This window comes from Rhinatrema bivittatum, chromosome 8, assembly GCF_901001135.1.
Source record: "Rhinatrema bivittatum chromosome 8, aRhiBiv1.1, whole genome shotgun sequence".
Taxonomy (NCBI): domain Eukaryota; kingdom Metazoa; phylum Chordata; class Amphibia; order Gymnophiona; family Rhinatrematidae; genus Rhinatrema; species Rhinatrema bivittatum.
The window spans coordinates 185415324-185432153 of NC_042622.1; the positions used below are offsets into that span (position 1 = coordinate 185415324).

At 42.3% G+C, this 16830-nt stretch overlaps 1 protein-coding gene across 3 annotated transcripts in view; it reads right to left on the minus strand.

The window, feature by feature from the left end:
* P2RX1 (purinergic receptor P2X 1) overlaps positions 1-16830 on the minus strand; it is a 99924-nt gene that overhangs the window by 72141 nt on the left and 10953 nt on the right. For all 3 annotated transcript variants that reach the window (XM_029612058.1, XM_029612059.1, XM_029612057.1), the window contains exon 2: positions 1149-1296. In XM_029612058.1, coding sequence (XP_029467918.1) covers positions 1149-1296 — 148 coding nt within the window. The remainder of the gene's footprint in view (positions 1-1148; positions 1297-16830) is intronic.

The window sequence follows — 16830 nt, forward strand, 5'->3', positions numbered from 1 at the left end:
CTTTTTGAAATGTATTGGCCCAGTTGTTCCTCTGTCTCCTTTTACTTCCAGGTAAGCTGGAACCAGTACTGGGATTCTGGTGCCATGAGCCTTTGTTCATAACTACCTGGGGATTTGCCCCCTAATTTAATAGACCCTCCCTCTCATTCAGGCCGATTCAGTAAACTGCGCGGGAAAGCCGGTGCTCCAAGGCAAGCGCCCGCTCTCCCAATGCGCACCCAGGCCACTCCTGGGCGCGCGATTCAGTATGCAAATAAGGGCCCGCGTTAATAAGGAGGCCCTAGGGACACTAGCGCGTCCCTAGCGCCTCCTTATTGGCAGAAGCGGTGGCTGTCAGCAGGTTTGACAGCTGACGCTTAATTTTACTGGTGTCGGTTGTCGAACCCGCTGACAGCTATGGGTTCGGAACATGGACGCCGGCAAAATTGAGCGTCCGTTTTCCAACCTGCGGGCAGATTTTTTATTTTTTTTTATTTTTGGGGCCTCCGACTTAATATCGCTATGATATTAAGTTGGAGGGTGTACAGAAAAGCAGTTTTTTCTGCTTTTCTGTACACTTTCCAGGTGCCGGCCAAAATTAACTCCTGCCTTTGGTACAGGAGTTAATTTCTGAGAGTGAAATGTGTGGCTTGGCTGCACATTTTACTTTCTGAATCGAGCGGGACTAATAGGCTCATCAAAATGCATTTGCATGTTGAGCATGCTATTGGTTTCAGGGGGGTTGGATGCGCATTTTCCCACGCACTATTACCCCTTACTGTAATAATAAGGGGTAATAATAGCATGTCGAAAACGCACGTCCAAACGGGGGCTAACGGTGCGCTTGGCCTGAGCGCACCGTACTGAATCGGCCTGATTGTTCTTATTGCAGTGACAACCCTGAAGTATTGGAGCCATCTGGCTACCAGGTGATGTCCTTTCTGATTTGATTCCAGACAACCGCTGAGGGGGTGTGAATTCGGCTTTTGCAGCATCCCCAGCCCCATCTGACCCAGGGTGCAGAAGATCTGACTCAGGGATAAAACCGTGGACCGTGGCTAAACCACCAAGTCGGCCCCAAATTCCTATTCATAATAACCCTCCCCAGTCATCATAATAATGTATGTACGATTAAATAAACAAGAAAGAAGAAACTGTCCTCCTGTTACCTGTGGTGGGAAGACGTAGTCAGCTGCATCCCAGATCTCTGGATCCATGCCACTGATGTTAGTGAGAGCGATACCTTTCAGTTTCACCGAGACAGAACTTATAATATCATCTACAGTCTGATAGCCTTTCTCAAAGAGAAAAACCCACCTAAACAAACACATAAAAAACAACATTAAATAAAAGTCCAGAAGCCTTAGTTAGGAATACAGCTGGGCCCAATAAGAGTTGGCTAATGCAGAGGCAACCTGGCTTCCATCTGAGACGCCCTTATCACAATATCGCATGAAAGCAAGCCATGCAGATTTTATTGCAACAGCCAGAGTATTTGGAGAATTTTCAAGTTTTGAGGGGTTTTGTTTTTTTTGGGTTTTTTTTTTTTTAAATAAATAAATTCAGACTTTCTTCAAGATATTCGCCCTTTGTCACTTTTCATCCAGGCTTACGAGAGTGGGGTTTTGAAGTGTCTGCTTGTCACACTCATTTTGCGACAGGAATGTGTCCCTTTCATCATTTGTTTTTTTGATGGGAGGGAGGCAGCAATTCCCTTTTGCTCCTTTGGGCTTCCAGCTTAATTGGAACCAGGGCTGGGATTTGGCATTATGAGCCTTCTTTTGCAGCTTCTTGGGGGATTTTTCATCTATTTTATACTCCCCTCTCAAATCACTTTATAGCCCGGTCACTGCAACTGCAAGTGCTGGGCCTATGCACCAGGACTCTTTCTGGAACCCTGCAATCATCCGTTAGGTGCCACCCTGGGCTGATGTTCATGACTCCCTCTGCCCCCCGCCCCTACAACTATGAAAAGTGCCTCTGTGGCACTCCCAGCCCTGGTTGACCCAGGGAGAGGAAAATCTGACCCAGGAATCTACTCCAAGTCTTTCCACATGAGAGTATGCAGCACTTCCACTGAGTCACTGGGCCGTCCTCTCCACCCCCCACCCCATCATTTTATAACATGGTGCTGGCAAGCGGAAAAGGAAGCAATAACAGAAAGAAGTACAGAAGAAAGCCGTAGTGTTGTAGGTTGAGCAAAGGAATGTCACAGCTGAAGGCAGTGCTGAGATTTCTCTCTCCATCACCTGTGAAAATCACTTAATCTCCTTATGTTTCAACTTGTGGTGCGATTGCCTTTTGTGGGGATGGACTAGCAGTCTCTTTCTGCTCCTTTGGGTGTCCCTGTGTTATATTCCCATTGCAACTCACCCAGCCAAACCTTCAAGGTGGGATCCATGCACCAGGGCTCTGTCCAGACCCCTGCAAACATAGGCCCTCAATCTACTGAGAAATGACTAGGACTCCTTGCCCAACCCCCATCCCTAGAGACTGTGAGTGCTGTCTCTGCAGCATACCCAGCCCCCACCAGGGCAGGGAGCAGAAGAGCTGAGCAGGGAATCAAGCCTAGGTCTCTTCTCATGGCAGTGCACACAGCACTGCCACTGGGCCAGCCCTATGACTTTGAAAACTAGGAGGAGACCACCTTTTCAAACTATGATCCCCCATGACTAAGTTCTTTGGCATGGAAACAAGATGGGAAAATAATTCTTCTTTGGCCACTGAAAGTCATGCTATAAGCTTTAGTAAACATGCAAAGACCAGTTCTCTCCTTTATTTTCTTTTCTTTTCAGCCAATTTTACCAAACCATATTTATCAGCATTTGGTGGTCTCAGAAAACAGGGATTTGTCAGAATTCCTCATAAGACAGAAATTTTAAGAACCAAATTCTGATATCACTTAGATTTGAATTTGTGTTAAGCAACAGAATTTTGTTTTTAAATTTCACCCATCCCTATTAATGGATTGTCTTGCTTTGCACAATGTAAAACGCTAAAGACTGTATATAAATAATATGTATACACTTTTTTATTTTTATTTATTTTATTTTTTACAAACACTATGAAAAGACAATACATATGTATTATGACTGCAAGACTCTTAAATATTTCACCGTTCACTTTAATTCTCTGTGATCTTCTTCCTGGCTCATATTTGGGACGACAGTATAAAAAAACCCCACAACAAATGGTAACATACTAGATGATAGCAGATGGGGGCTAACGGGCCCACCCAGTCTGTCTGGTTGTTTCCATTTATACTGTTTTTGCTAAGGATATCTTCCACTTGTCAGCCATACAAGCTTGCCCTTCTGCAGGACACCACTCTCTATCCAGGTAAGTATTTGTTTCCTTCCTTGTGCAAACAGTAGGCCAACACTCAAGTGACCAGTAAAATGTACCAGTCCAGGAGTTCCCTGCATCTATGTGAGCACTGCAAAATACAGCTGCATTCCATCACTATCTTCTCTAGCAAACATTTTCCAAGCTGCTTAGTAAACACAGTTCATCTAGTAAAAACATTTGCAGCCAAGTCACAAGCCAACACTTGGCAGTTTAACTGAATTCATTAATCTACATTGTTTTTCTCGGCACCGTAGCAAAGAGGTCTTGTGTCAAATATATGGTTACATGGGAGCAATTTTCAAGAAATGCTCAGTGCCTAAACGTAGATAGGATTTTTAGCCAAATTTAAGTACCTACGTTTTCTGCGGAAATTTTCCCTAAATTTAAGATTTTAACCTCATCATTCATCAAAAAAAGTTATTAACGCATTGGTTATCAAAAAGGGGTGGGTTGAGAGAGAGAGGGAGGGAGAACAAACCTACCTACAAGGCTCTTTTAGTAGTTAAGTATTTATATCTCTATAGGAAGGCTCCCTGATATGTTGAGGTGAGGTGAGGTGTTAGTGGTAGTTTAGGGGCCAGTTTTGCATTTACAATGAGACGTACGAACAGTACAGTACACCTTGGTGAAGATTTGACATCATTTGGAGTGAGGAAAGTCTCCAAAAGATAAAATTTTGTATTATGTTTTGTATTATGTTCTCTCACCCTAGTTTGATGGTACCGATAGAGTCAAGCTAGGACTAGTACAATATAGTATAATTAAGTATACAAAGAGTCATTGAACAGACAATACAGTAGTCAGGAAGACCAGTAACAATTGGTAAAAAGCCAAGTTTTACAAGGCTTCTGAGACATCAGGTGATCATTGACAAACCTTAAATTCCTTGGAGCAATATTCCATAGGGCCAGTCCCAAACAAAAAAAGGCTCTGAGCCTGGCTGCTGCATATTTAACCTCCAAAAAGAAAGGCATCTTAAGATGTATATAACGCTCTTCATGAAGAATGCCATTCCAGGTTGTCCTTCAGATATTCAGAACTTGTCTTTAAGCAATACATTATAAATAAGGGTAATGAGCCATCTAAAAGGAAAGGGAAAGTATGTGTCTTTCCCTCAGGATTCCTGTAGTTTCAGGAGACGGTAGAGATCCTATTGCGGTGTCAGTCGAGGGAGTGCTTGACTCACTGGGTGAAACATCATTAAGTCCCCTTGATCTCCAACCATCAGAGTGACATGCTGACTCGAGAGGGTTGTCTGCAGCATCTGAAGAGTACGTCAATAGCATTTTCACGCTGGAGGGAGCCCAGGTCTTGTCGTCATTTGGGGAATATTTGGTGCCCCGGAGGAATTGGAGCATGATTTGAGGGGTGAATTTCAGCCTTCCTTTGCTGTAACAATGAATAAGGTTGGTGCTGTCTCTGCTGCCTATATATCAGCTCTTTTGCAGAGTGAAATGACTGTGAACCCCCCCTCCTCCATAGCCGGGACTCCTAAACCTATGGTGGTGAAGCTTGATTCTTTGTGAGATTTAATGTCCGCTCATGGGAATCTATTAGCTGACTGCTCTTCTGAAATTGCTTCATTGTCACAAAAGCTTGAAGGCAATTCTCAAAATCATGGGGGAACAATTAAATGAACAAAGCAACAGAATTAGTTGGAAAGTGAATTGCAAGACCATTGGTCCCTTAATTCCACCATGGTGCAAGAGCGGGGATCCCCTTCCAGACATACTATCTGGAAAATCATGTCTACGTTTGCTTAACTTTCCTAGGGTGGTCAGCAAGCCTCTTCGTATGTCACTTAAAAAATATGCCATTGAAACTTTACATACATATGTCAGAAGAGACTATTCCTGCATTTAATAATGTGTATTTCCTTCCTTCTAATCTATGGCTGCCTCAGAATCCTTTTGTTTCTTTTGAAATATCAAACTTGACTAATTTTCTTGAAAGTTCTAATGTGAAAGTTTCTGAGCATTTAAACTTCATTGGTTTCTTTTGTTTCAGAATTAGATTTAAGCAATGTTATCAAGTTGTATTTTTGAAATTTGAATGTTAATTTTTTTTTAGGGTAGGCTGTGAGAATATTTCCTGATTTAGCCACAGCCATCCAGGAAAGGAGGAAGATTTTTTTGCCATGAGATCCAACGTTCTTGCATCGGGGGCCTCTTTTTTATTATGATACCCCGTAAATGTATCATCAGGTATAACCGAGATTGCTATGTCTTTTTTGCCGCAGAGCAGCTACGCTCTTTTATGGTTTCCAGGAATGTAATTACTGAATCCCAACCTGAGATAGCCAGAGATACGATGGGCCTGATATTGGAAGCATGCTCAGCACTCAATAGCTGGTTAACTAATACTTAATCGGCTATCTAGTAGTCCACCGAAAATCAGCAGCCGCTAGATAGCCAGATAAGTCACTTATCTGGCTATCTTTTAGCCGGTCAATTTGTGGGCAGGCAGTGGGTGGATCAGGGCAGCGCTACTTATCTGATTAACTTAGCGATATTTGCTGTTATCCAGTTAAGTCAATCATATAAGTTAAATCAGCCATAGAGCTAAGTAGCGAGATATACGTGGTTCTTCAGCATAATATCCATGCCGCTGAATATCCCTTGTAACTTAGCTGGATAAGTCACATCCTGCTAAATTACTTAACTGGCCAGTGCTCAATTTCAGGCCCATAGTAGTTTAATTAACGGGAACTTTATCATGCTATTAGTGATTTCTTTGTAATTACCTATTTCTCTTGTTATTACTGATGGCTCCTCTAGTTATTTCTGGGTTAGTTGTTAAGCGGGGATTACTTGTATTTTACTTTATTGTATATTAGATTTCTATTATATTTGTTTCAGAATTATATCCCTCAGAATGTTTCTACAAACTTTATTTTTTCTAACTTTGTAATTTGTAAACTCAATAAATAATTTGGAATGAGTGAATGAATAAATAAATAGATAAATAAATAAATGTCACTACCTTAAACTTGATCCTAAAAGAAACTGGGAGTCAATGTGAGCTCTCAAGAGTTGGAGTAATATGATGATGAAGCTTCAACTTCATCATTATGCAGACAGTAGTGTTTTGCACCAGTTGAAGCAGGTTTAATTGATTTAGTATTTTGCAGTGCCTTATATATGGGCCTTTAGAAAAATATCTAAACATCCAATTACCAATGCTTGAATAACTGAGGTTAGATGGTTCCAGGGCTTAATTTGTAGACAAAAAGAATGTGGCACTGTGGAGGGATGGTGAGAGGCCAGGGCCAGGGTCAGGTGTGATCTGTCTCACACACACAAACAAATACCCAAATGAAAGCCATGTGACTGTCCTTGTCTCAGGCTAAGCAGCTCCAACACTCTCTGTTCTTCTCTGCTTCCTCCAAGGGCTGGGGGAGCCATAAATGATCCCTGCAACTACGGGCTCTGTCCCGTTTTATCAGGGGAGCCAGAGCTGATATACTGCTGACTCTGCTCTGCTTTCTTGGGTCTCAGAAAAAGGCAGCAGAACATCGTTTCTGCCAGAAATCAAGCCCTCGGTAATAGACACAAAAAGGGGTTGAATAGGCACAACTTTGAAAGTTGTGAGTAGTAGTGCCATTCATCAAGGCCATGCTTGAAGCCTTGCCAATTGGCACTATTGCTCACAACTTTCAATCTTGTGCTAATTCAAACCCTTTTTTGAATCTGCTTCAGTATCCCCCCTTCCTCATCTGTTCCTTGCAATAAATGAGAGGGGGAACAAGAGGGGAGGGGCTGAATTAGGAAGCAGAGTGACTTTTCTTCTCTGTGTGCTCCAGGCTCACCTTCTCTTCTCCTCTTCCCTGCAGGTTGCCAGAGAGTAGTGGCTGGAGAAGAACACCCTCGCTGTTCTGCCTCTTAAGCCTGAAAATAAGTGGTAGAACTGCGACCCAGGTTGCTCCCCCACAAATTAAACCCTGGATGGTTCTGAGAAAAGTGTGGCCTCAAATTCTGATGGCAAATAGATGAAAAAAGGTTGATATAACTATGCTATCAGTTTGAGCCTACATATTGAATCCTGACTCACAAACCACTTCATAACCTCAGTTTTAATGGGCAGTATTTCATTATCAAAAAGCACTAATGGCAGTGATAAATCAACAAAAACATTCTTAATCCAGAATACCTCAGTCTTGTCAAAAGAGACTGAAAGGCTAAGAGGACTACAGGGGAATCTGATTCTATATCCATGCTCATCCTAAGTGCATCCATGAGAATCACCAAAAAATTCTCAGTATTGGAATATGACCAAAAGCCCACTTGATAAGTATTTAAAGTATCTGTTTCCTCAATCAAACTGGCAAGTTGCCTAGCTATAGTCTTTTCAATAAACTTATCTACAAAAGGCAAGTTTGATATAGACTAGAGTTTACAAGGGCAGTAAGGTCAAGATTAGGTTTCTTTAGTATAGGGCGAATTACTGCTTCCTTCAAGATCCTGGGAAAAATAGCTTCTTAAAAAATGTCATTAAATTATAAGCCTTAGGGTATCAACTACTTCCTCCCCACATCCTTTTATTAGCCAGGCAGGACATGGGTCATGCGGGTTCCCACTAGGCATAGAAGTAGCCATGATAGATTTTAGCATCTCTGATGTCAAAAGATCAAAAGAATCCATACATTATATAAAACTCCAGGGGAAAGGGTTCTCAGCCAGAGTAAGATCTCTCCTACCAAGAGCTTCATTTCAAATTTTTTATTCCTCCCGTATTGCCTCAGGGAAACAAAATAATCAGAAAAAGATGAGGAGGATCACTACTCATGCCTGTCTGAGAAATTGATTTAAGTGTCTTTCACTATTCTAAAAAAGGTCTTTGGACAATCTGAACCTACTTCAGGCTCAGTAAAATAACTATTTCCTGTCTTTTATTTTCCAGTTGAAGCATTATAAATACTCCTTTAGGAAGTTCACATGAAAGATCTGGGCCATCTTACTTTTGAACAATTGGGCTGCCTTTTAGTCCATGGAACCTATCTTCTCTACTGTCTCATAAACGGCCTTGCCAGTGGCATAATAATTTACTTTTTGAAGATGGTAACAGTACCAGGGATATGGTCTCTGGGCTGGAAGACCTGCTGAACGGCAGACTGATTATGATCCCAGGCTTCGGTAGTTTAGGCCTTCTCTAGATACAGGCATGCAGCTTCTCCCACCCTTCTTAACCATTCCTGCATCTGGATTATATTGTCAACCAGGTTCTGTCCTGAGGTTGGTTCCTCCTCCCAGTTCTCCCAGACTACATCTAGGATCCCCCTTGCAGGAGCAGTTCTGAGGCAGGGGGCCGCTTCAAGTGGCAACATTTTGGGAGCAGCGGTAAGTGTTCCCCCTCCCCCACAAAAAATAACCTGCTGCGACAGCCACCTTACTTTGCCTTTCAAATTCTAAAGCCAGCGGGGTTTCACAGAACGATGTGCTGCTGGGATGCCCACTAGCAATAGGAAGGCCTCACAGCAGCATTAACCAATGACGTGTTGGTAGGGTGCTCACTCCCTGCCAGCATTAGGAAGGTGCTACAGTGGATACACAAATGATGTGCTGACAGAGTGCAGACTCCCTGACAGCAATAGAAAGGGCCCCACAGAAGCAGAAGCCCTGTCAGCCTGCTGGCATTTCCCTGACGCGAAGAAGTGTATGTCTGTGTGTGAGAGTGAGAATGTGCTTGTGTCTGTGTGCATGAGAGTGAGAGTGTGCATCTGTGTGTGTCTGTCTGAGAGTGATAATGTGCATGTGTTTGTATGTATATGAGAGTGAGTGTTTTTCTGGGTGAGAGTGCTTGCATGTGTATGAGAGTAAGAGTGCTTGTATGTGTGAGATTGCCTGTGGGTGTGTGAATGAGAGTTTGCCTGTGTGTGTGTGTGTGCTTGTGTGAGAGTGTCTGTGACTGAGAATGAGAGAGCGCCTGTGAGTATGTGTGAGTGTGTATATGAGTGCCTGTATGTGAGAGAATGCCTGCGTGGGCATGTGTGTAAGACTTTGCAAGAGAGAAAAGGTTAAAATTTGTGTGCCCTCCTTCAATCTACAACAATCTCAGGGTGACTGGAAATCTAAAATTCCCAGGTATGGAGAACAGGGTTTGTTTTTTTTCAATCCTTATTAGTTTTAATTATTGGATGTGATATGTCTGCAGTTTGGAAATATTTTATTGGTCATTTTTAAAAATATTTTTGTATGTGTTTTTAATTATTGGATGTTCTATCCATCAGCTGATTTGACATTTTTATTGCTATGGTTGATGTTTTATATTTCTTGATTGTATTTGATGTTTGCAATGAATGCAGAGTCTCACTTTTTATGATGTTCAGTTTTTGTCTGCACATTTCTATTTATATTTTATGGTCTCTTTATTCTGTATTTGTGAGTCTGTGCAGGTCCGGTGCCACCACGTGTGCAAACTATGCAATTGCACAGGGCAGCACATCCGGTGGGGCGGTGTCGAGAGCAGGGTAAGACATGTGTCCACCGATGGCAGAAAAAGCAGGAGGCAGTTTTGTACTGAGGGGGGGGAAGGGGGTGCAGGGGGAGCACTGATGGCTGACAGGGATGCCCACAGGTGGCTGAACAGGGAAGCATGTTACTTTTATGTTGTGTGCCAGCTGCGCACAGCAGGAATACTGGCGGGGCTGTGGTGGAGATCATCCCAACACGGCCCAAAGAAAAAGTCACGTCCAGGTGCTACTCCTCCTTCCTGCCTGTGCGGCCCAGAAGAAGAATGTTGCCGGAGCCGTGCGAGCAGGAAGGAGGAGGAGCATCGACCGCATGCAGAAGAGGAGCAGCGTTTGTGGCAGGGCTACCGAGGATCCCACCTTGCGGTGACCCAAGAAGAGAAGACCCAGTAGCAGGGCCACAGTGGATCCCACCTCGCAGTGGCCTGAGAAAATTAGGGCTGCTGCGGAGCCCATCCCGTGGTGACCAACGAAGAGGAGACCCAGAGGTGAGAAAGAGGCTGAGGCCCTGTAGAGTGTGTATGTGTATGAGAGTGAGTGGAGAGATTGTGTGTAGGAGTGAGAGCCTGAGTGTGTGTGTGTGTGTGTGTGTGAGTGATAGAGAGAGAGAGAAAGAAATATGTGCTGCAAGTGGATTCCAACCTGCCAGCAGCTGAAATGAAGATAAGGGCCTGATGCTGTTGGTAGATCCCAACGAAAGAAGATCTGGAGATGCCTGGGAGTTCGAGAGGGACTGTATGTGTATATGAGTTTGTGTGTGTGAGGAGAAAGAGGAGAAAGTTTCTGCATCCCTCTCCTACTAATCCATGACAATATCAGGGTGACTGGAAATCATTCCCAGGTATAGAGCATGAATTTTTAAAATCCTTTTTAGTTTTATTTTTCAGGTGTCATTTGATGTGTCTTCTGTTTTGAAATATTTTATTGGTGTTTGGGGCATTTAAAAAAACTTGTATATGAATTTTTAATTATTTGATCTTTTATTCATCAGCTTCTTTTTTAAAATATTAGTATGTATTTAGCATTATGATAATGTATTTATTTTATTTCTTGATTTTATTGTTTGATGTTTGAGGAATGGTGATGGTTCTGTTTTCTCATTGTTGCATTGCATAGAGTGTCTGGCTTCTTGCGGTTTCCAGTTCAGTTTTTGTCTGCGCATTTGTATTTCTGCTTTATGGATGCTCTATTCTGTATTTGGTGAGGGTCTGTTTATGTTCTGCATGTGTGACTGAGATGAGGCATTTTCCCAATAGGAAGAGTATTAGTGTTTTAGGGCTTTCGGAGGGCCAAGTCCACACCCAACACACATCACAATAGGCCTACTCCATATGGGTTCCAAATGTCTTTTTGCAGGGATTTCTGGTTGGCATCACAGCAGTGCATGTAAATATAATGTAAGATATTTTTACCTCAGAATACTGTACTTTGATCTTTTTCATGTAAAATATGGATAACTCTTAACTGTGTATGTAGAATGGGGTGGGGGGTGTCAGTTTTTAAAGTTTGTATCACTGAAGGGAGTTGGGTGTTTATTTTGGTGGGCCCGGGACAAAGAATGAATGAATGGATTGCAAGGGGGCGGGGGGGGGGGGGGGAGGAATTGTTCGTACAGGGCAGCAAAAAAGCTAATCCTGGCCCTGTGTCTGTGTTTTGCATGTGTGACCGAGGTCAAATATTCTGCTAACATGTAGTTTCTCTGTAGGGATTTATAACAACCTGGCTTGTTCTGTTTTCCTAATAGGAGGTGTATTGGTGATTAAGGCTTTGTGTAATATTTGCAGTGTTGCTTTTTCAGAGGTAGGGTTGTTACTGTTTGAGTGCTGGCAGTTACGGTATGGAAGGCTTACTATATTGTAATTGTAGTTTAGTTTATTCATGGCTTTCTGTGGGCCAAGTCCACACCCGGTGCTCTTTGACAGCCCTAATACCATATGGGATCCAAGTGTTTTTTTGCAGTGCATGTAAAAATAATATACATGTTGAAGTGATATTTTTACTTCAGAAGATTGTACTTTGAATATCCTTTTCCATATAAAATCTCCCATTTAAGATTGGGGAAGCGTTAATAAGAAATTTTAAAATGGAAAAAATGCATAATTTTTAATTGTGTGGGGAGGGGAGGGAAGGGGAGAAGAAAGGTTGTAGGGTTCACCTAGAGTGTCTAATACCTTTGCACCAGCCCTAAGAGAGTGTTGCATACACAGACTCCCACCATTCACCATTCACCAGTCTCCCACATACCCAGGAGCAGATCATGGGGAATGGTGGGAGGCAGGTCATAGGGTACCCAGGAGTGTGGCAGTGTTGCCAGCATCCTAGAAATATCATCACTAAATCTGTATCTGCCACTCCTCTAGGAACCCTGACTCCTGCCCCTCCCCCATCCTTTCACAGCATTACAAATCAACTCCCGAGGGGACCAAAACCCACCCCCATCTGGCACTCTTGATGATTTCACCTGTGTCACACCTTGGGGGGGGGGGGCAGGGGTGTAATTGTATCCCTTATCTCAGGCAGCATATTGCCTTGAGCTGCCCCTGTCCCCTTGGTCTTTTCCAATATAGTAGTTCAAACAGGGAAAAACTGGTTGAGCTTTGGGGAACTTCTCAGACTGCAAACAATATATAGGGCAACAAGAAGTCCCAGTTCTTGCTGTCTTCTGCAATAAACTTCCTCAGCATGTTTGAGGGTTTTGTTAAAGCATTTCACTAGCCCATCGGTTTGTGGATGTTAGAATGAGGGCTGAAGGGTTTTTACTTCCAGTAAGGCATAAACTTGGTTCATCATTCTAGACATGAATGCCCCTTGATTAGGTAATACCTTCAACCATTTGAGCCTTCATATTCTGCAGGGGTGCAGTCTCTAGATATCCGGTGGCATAATCCAGGATGACTAAAATATATTTATTTCTATGACTGGACCTTTCCAGGGGTCCTACCAAGTTCATAGCAATTCTTTCAAAGGAAGTTTATATGATGGCCATTGGAATGAGGGGAGTTGCTTGAACCTCAGCAGGTTTGGTTAGCTGGCATGTAGAGCAGGACTTACAATAATCCTGGTCATGCCAGGCCAATAAAACTGGGCTGGGCTTTTCTCCCAAGTTTTCTCTTCCCCTAGATGGCCCCCTAGGAGGCGACTGTGGGTTAGTTGCAGTACTTTTGGTGGTAGGGCCAGGGTGCTAAGAGTTACTCAGATGTTTCACCCCCTCTAGATTTCCTTCTGCTACTCAGTACATGAAGTTCCCCTTCACTGTGAAGAAGGGGGGCTTGGGTTACAACCCTCAGACCCAGGGACTAACTTTCCAAGTTATGTAATTTGGATCAGTAACAGTTGTTGCTGATTGAGCTGCTCTTGTAGTGCTACTGTTGGAGATATCGAGCTTGAACAACTGTTTGCAGCTGCTGTTGTCCCTCTGTAGGGGCCTGCAGTAATCACTCCATGTTGGTTTAATATGCTCTGGTGGAGCAGAGGCTTCTCGCTTCCTAGAGGGCCATTTTCCTGTTCAGGAACACAAGAAAACAAAATCTCTCTTTTGTCTCAGGGAAGGGAAGAAAAAAAAACAAACTAGCCTGCCCAGCTCTAACTGACTACACTTTCCTATCTGTCTGAGCAGAGCTAGCCTCTTTAGCCTGCTGTACTTAACTTCCGTGTTGCCACTACAGTCAGGCCCACCACATTTTTTTTTCTTTTTAGCATGGGTTTCTGGTATGTGTTGACACTTAGAACAGAAATCTCACTGCTACCACCATATGATATGTGATACCATGGGAGCGGTCCTTGACTTAAGGAGTGTGCCAGAGCAGTCTGGATTCTGACCTTTTCTTCACAAAAAAATCTTTTATAATTTACACAAAACCAAAACAGAAAGAGACCTGCTTACCTCAACTGCTTTTCAAATCAAAGTGACAGCCATGAAACAGACAGCATATTGTCTGCTTCTTCCTCCTCTCCAAAGCTTTTTTGTTCCCTCCAGGGCCTGCTCTTTTATTCCCCCGCTCAGGGAAACGCCCTGTGGCCAGCAATCCCTTCTGAGCTGCACAATAAGTTGAACCAGGCCAGATACCTGGAGCTGGTCCCTTAAAGTATTCTGGGGCTTTTTCAAATATAGTCCTTCACACTGACATCCAGTTTAGCAAGAAGTTGACAGACAAGAAAAATATAAATGTTAAATAACATGGCAGGGAGTGCACTAATCTTTCTTTTTCTGGGGCATTTGTCCCAATGGACAACTTTACAGTAATGTTTCAGGAGTTGACTAACATAACTATAGAATTATTCTCCAAAATCATACTTTGATTGAATTATTCTGAAAACCTAGCCACTATAAAGTCCTTCTTACCCCTGAACTTAATAAAATGTTTCTTATTCTGTAATGGCTGAGGGTTAAAAACCTTCAGTTGGAAACTGATCAAGGAATGATCAGACCAGACCACAGATTCAATTCCGGATTGCTCAAGGCCAATAATTTCAGACAGAAATAAGAGATCAAGCATATAGTTATTGATATGTGTTGGACCTGCCATCAACTGCACAAAACCCTGTAAAAGTATAATAGAGTAAAACTCACACACTAATCCTTTGAGTGTAGTATCAACCTGTTCATTTAAATCACCAATCATTAATACATTTGAAAGTAATAATGTTTTATTTATATTATGCCTTTCATGTCACTTCAAAGCAGATTACATTCAGGTATTGTAGTTCTGACATTAAAAATCAACTGAATGAACTCTTAAAAAAAAATGTATCTTGATTTTGGGAGCTCAAAAGGATTCCCATTTTATCAGTTGTTCCTGTCACAACCGATAAACAGTCTAATCCAATAGGCTGCATAAGCAATGCTTTTATTTGAACCAAAATAGGAAATCTCAACAATATTTCCTATTTTGTTTCATTTTGTTTTGAAAGCAAAGTGAAAGAAAAACAAAAAATTTCATTCATGTTTTATTTCATTTTTCAATATCAGGCTGCCAGCCCGACCCTCACCTCCACTGAATAAAAAACAAACTCTCACATGATCAAAATAATTAAAAACAAAAAGTCTTCCCAGGCATTAGAATATAGAGACCTTCATAGCTATAACCAATGACTGCTGAATATGATTCCTTCACTCCTTTATGAAGTTCTCAGATAACTTTTATCTTCTATGGGCATTGTAAGCAAGACGGAAGATGAATGTTTTCTGAGAATTGCTGCAACTTCATAAGCTGAACACTGCTAGAAACAACATACAAAAGTTCACCATTTATACAAGTTTGAGTTAACTGCTATTTATTAGCAATTGATTTAAAAAAAAGATGTAAAAATTATGGACCTGATTTTAAAAAGTATTTACATGCTTAAAATTGGGTTTTATGGGACAGATTTTCAAAGGGTTACGTGCGTAACTCTGAAAACCTGTCCCTGTGCGTGCCAAGCCTATTTTGCATAGGCTCGGCGACACGTGTAAGCCCCGGAACGCGCATATGTCCCGGGGCTTTGAAAAAGGGGCGGGAAGGGGGCAGGAAGGGGGCGGGGCGCTGGTCCGGGGACGGTCCGAGGCCTCCAGCAGAGCGGCTGTGCTGGGGGATGGTGCGCCAGCAGCCGGCTGGCGCGTTCAAGTTATGCCTGCCAGAGGCAGGTCTAACTATGGAAAACAAGGTGGGGGGGGGGGGGATTTAGATAGGGCTGGAGGGTGGGTTAGATAGGGGAAGGGAGGGGAAGGGGGGGAACTGGCCTCGGAGGGGCATGCGCCAACCCCGGATTTTATAACATGCGCGCAGCAGCGCGTACATTTTATAAAATCGGGTGTACATTTGTGCGCGCCGGGAAGCGCGCACAAATGTACCCCGTACGCGCCAATTCGAAAATCTGCCCCTTTATGTGTAAATGCACTTTACTCGTGCAAGTGGACTTTTGAAAACTGCAACAGTATATGTCATTTATTTATTGATTGATTTTATATACCGTCGTTTGGGGGAACCATCACAACAGTTTGCCATTGAATTGTCCACAGGATTTTCATGCATAAGTATACTTTACGTACATAAATGTTTTTTTTTAAATCACTACAATAGTATGTTATATTTTCACACACTTTAAAATTACCTCCTACAAGAGACCAATGATTGTAATGAAAATGACCATGAAGGATTGAAGGAATATATACAGCACATCACATCACTGTTAGATAAATAGTTTGCCCTTGCTGTAATATGAATTTGGAAAGCCAATGAATGCTGTTTCAGGTTCCATTCTTTGAACTTCTGCAATAAAAACTAAAAACTTTCAGTGTTTGGCAATTTATTTTACTCCCATCTTATTTATGTCACCTCACTAGAAAAATGAACTGTGTCTACCATGTTGTGGGCCACCTTCACAGGCTATTAAATCCAACTCTGTTTACATTCCCTGCCTCTAACTATTGTATTATTATTTGCAAACTCACAGTAGTGAATGAAAGGCCATCTGGTTTGAATAGTTAAGGAACAGGATTTTAAAATGATAAGCTGGATACTTAAACTATGTGCTGTAAGGATTAATATATATAAAACTACAGACACAGTAGCCAAGATGATGCTCAGACCCTTTTGGAAACTGTGTGCATAACCACTTTCAGATAGACTATTCATGATCAGTCCCATACTCAAAAGGATGTTTCTTCTGATATTGCTGACAAGATGGCTCAAAAACCTCTTCCTCCTATCATATTTTTTAAACTTCTCATTACCAATTATTCTGGGTCGGATTTGTAGTCCACTTTTCTCCATTAAAATCCACAGTAAATCAGAATCTTATAGCCTACCCTAGTTTGCCCAGTTGTCCCTACTAAATATGACAGTGCAGACCCTACTCTGCCTTGGGGGTTTTTCTCCTCCCTCTTTACCCATCCCGAGGGTGCTTAAATTCTGTCACCCCACTGGCTGCTACTATCTATGCCAGCAAACTATTCCAGATAGTATGGCATAGATGGTATATACAATACAATCATCCATACAATTTATGGATGTGTGCTTTTATGTGGTTTGTAAATTGCATATTGTTACTGTATTTTT